Raw genomic sequence first — 1,939 nt, forward strand, 5'->3', positions numbered from 1 at the left:
TGGCTCGGAAAAAATCGGCCAGGGCAACAAAAACAACACCGTAAAACGAAGCGTTTAGGCCATAAACGTAATCCGCAAAAGTAAGTGAAAAACGGAGCCTTCCTGATTATTTTATAATCAAAAACACAACATATAATCTTAATTAATCTTAATCTTTAATTAAAAAAAAAAAAAAAGAATAGACCAAAACTTTGTAATTTTATACTCATCAGCCTATTATATATATCTATATATATATGACTGATGATACAGTGTGCCAGTGTGATTCTGGGCTTCACATCTCCCAAAAATTCCCACCGTTCCTCGGGTATTTTCTCAGTGTGCAGAGCCCATATGCATCCTAATATATATATATGACCATAGTATCGATCAAATATTTGAAAATATCGATATGTGATATGCCCATTCAATTAATGCCGTGGTCATTGGCCATATATATAACGGCGCCGTTTTGTGTTAATGATTCTTTATATTGTAATTTTCTTCATTTGCGTCCGCTTCAGAAGAAAACATTTAAAACATTGTAAATATCAGGTACAGGAGACGAAGCAAATAACTTTTATGTTCCTGAGCGAATTCTTTTTTTTCAGTACGAAGAGCTGCGTTGAATGCAGAATATTCCGAACACGAATATGAATCCGTGTGTTTTGCCCACGCCCGTTCCCGACGATGCCGGTGACAAACGCTGGCATAGCATACATCGTCGGTTCATTTCCGATTGTCGTGAAAAAGATCCTGATGTGATTTTCCTCGGAGATTGCATATTTGAGACGTTACAAGATAGCGAGACGTGGAATCAGTATTTTGCACCATTGCACTGCCTAAATTTCAGCATACGGGACGATTGTACAGAACATGTTCTGTGGCGTATCGAAAATGGAGCGTTGGACAATGTTAATCCGAAAATAGTTGTTCTGCACGTTGGCACCAACAATGTTAACAACAGTGCCGCCGAAGTAGCGGAAGGTATTCTCGCAAATGTTGCAAAAATATGTGAGAAACTCAACGGCGCCTACGTTATACTTCCTGTAAGTGTCCAGTCGTTCTCTCCCTATGAAAATATACATGACCATAATACCTATTACGTATATGCAGTCACTGCTCCCACGAGGTCAACAACCTAATAAACTTCGCGAAAAAAATGCCAAAATTAACGAGTTGGTTAAAGAGATGACTAAGGGCATGGATCGCGTACAGACAGTTGCCATCGACAAGGGTTTGGTACAGTGTGACGGTACTATCAGTCACCACGATATGTTTGACTACAAAAACCTTACGAATACCGGCGCCAAAAAAATTTTCGAGCCGCTTTACGAGTTGCTGTCGCAAATCCTTAACGAAAACGAGCTGGAGCGCGATCTAACTCCATCCGAATAAGGAGAGTGGGAAAAATGGACTAATGCACGAACTCAAATCTCAGTCAAACTATACGATATGCAACGGATCACAAATTTGGTTATGTACCTAAATCGTATAGAGTATTCAGCGTGGAGCTGACAAAACTATCCCAAAAAAAAAAATTAAAAACGTTTTCTTACCCGATTAAAAAACATTGCGAAATTAAATGTCACATTTTTTGCACCTCCCATGCATACATGCAAAGAAAAGGAACGCAAAAATTGAATTTTAAAATTTATTATTTACATTTATAAATTCATACAAACATTCCCAAAAAGGTTATAGCAATAGTATTATAACTGAATCAAGTAATTATTTGTAAGAAATGAATACAGAAGTTACTTACGCGGTCATAGCTCAGATCGAATATAGACTGAGATAGAAAATACAAGATTTTTAGAGCTGTCTTATAGATTATAACTATCGTATCATATTAATGTATAATATTCATAGCGTACTGCTAAATATTTTATGACCAACTAGCCTGTTCAGTCCAACATTTATCAGCGGAATAAATATTAACGGATGTAATCTCTGTATA

At 37.0% G+C, this 1,939-nt stretch overlaps 1 protein-coding gene across 2 annotated transcripts; it reads left to right on the forward strand.

Annotated features, from left to right (window-relative positions):
• Positions 1–406: 406 nt before the first annotated feature.
• Positions 407–1,939, forward strand: LOC117186409 (platelet-activating factor acetylhydrolase IB subunit beta homolog). 2 transcript variants are annotated; one of them, XM_033387169.1, is made up of 3 exons: positions 407–534; positions 591–1,028; positions 1,096–1,939. In XM_033387169.1, exons 2-3 carry the CDS (start codon positions 609–611, stop codon positions 1,375–1,377), a joined length of 702 nt encoding a protein of 233 aa, XP_033243060.1. In that variant the 5' UTR covers positions 407–534; positions 591–608; the 3' UTR covers positions 1,378–1,939. The 2 variants fall into 2 exon arrangements, with proteins under 2 accessions (XP_033243060.1, XP_033243062.1); XM_033387171.1 differs by having other exon boundaries at positions 407–523.

Source organism: Drosophila miranda, chromosome XR, assembly GCF_003369915.1.
Source record: "Drosophila miranda strain MSH22 chromosome XR, D.miranda_PacBio2.1, whole genome shotgun sequence".
NCBI lineage: Eukaryota > Metazoa > Arthropoda > Insecta > Diptera > Drosophilidae > Drosophila > Drosophila miranda.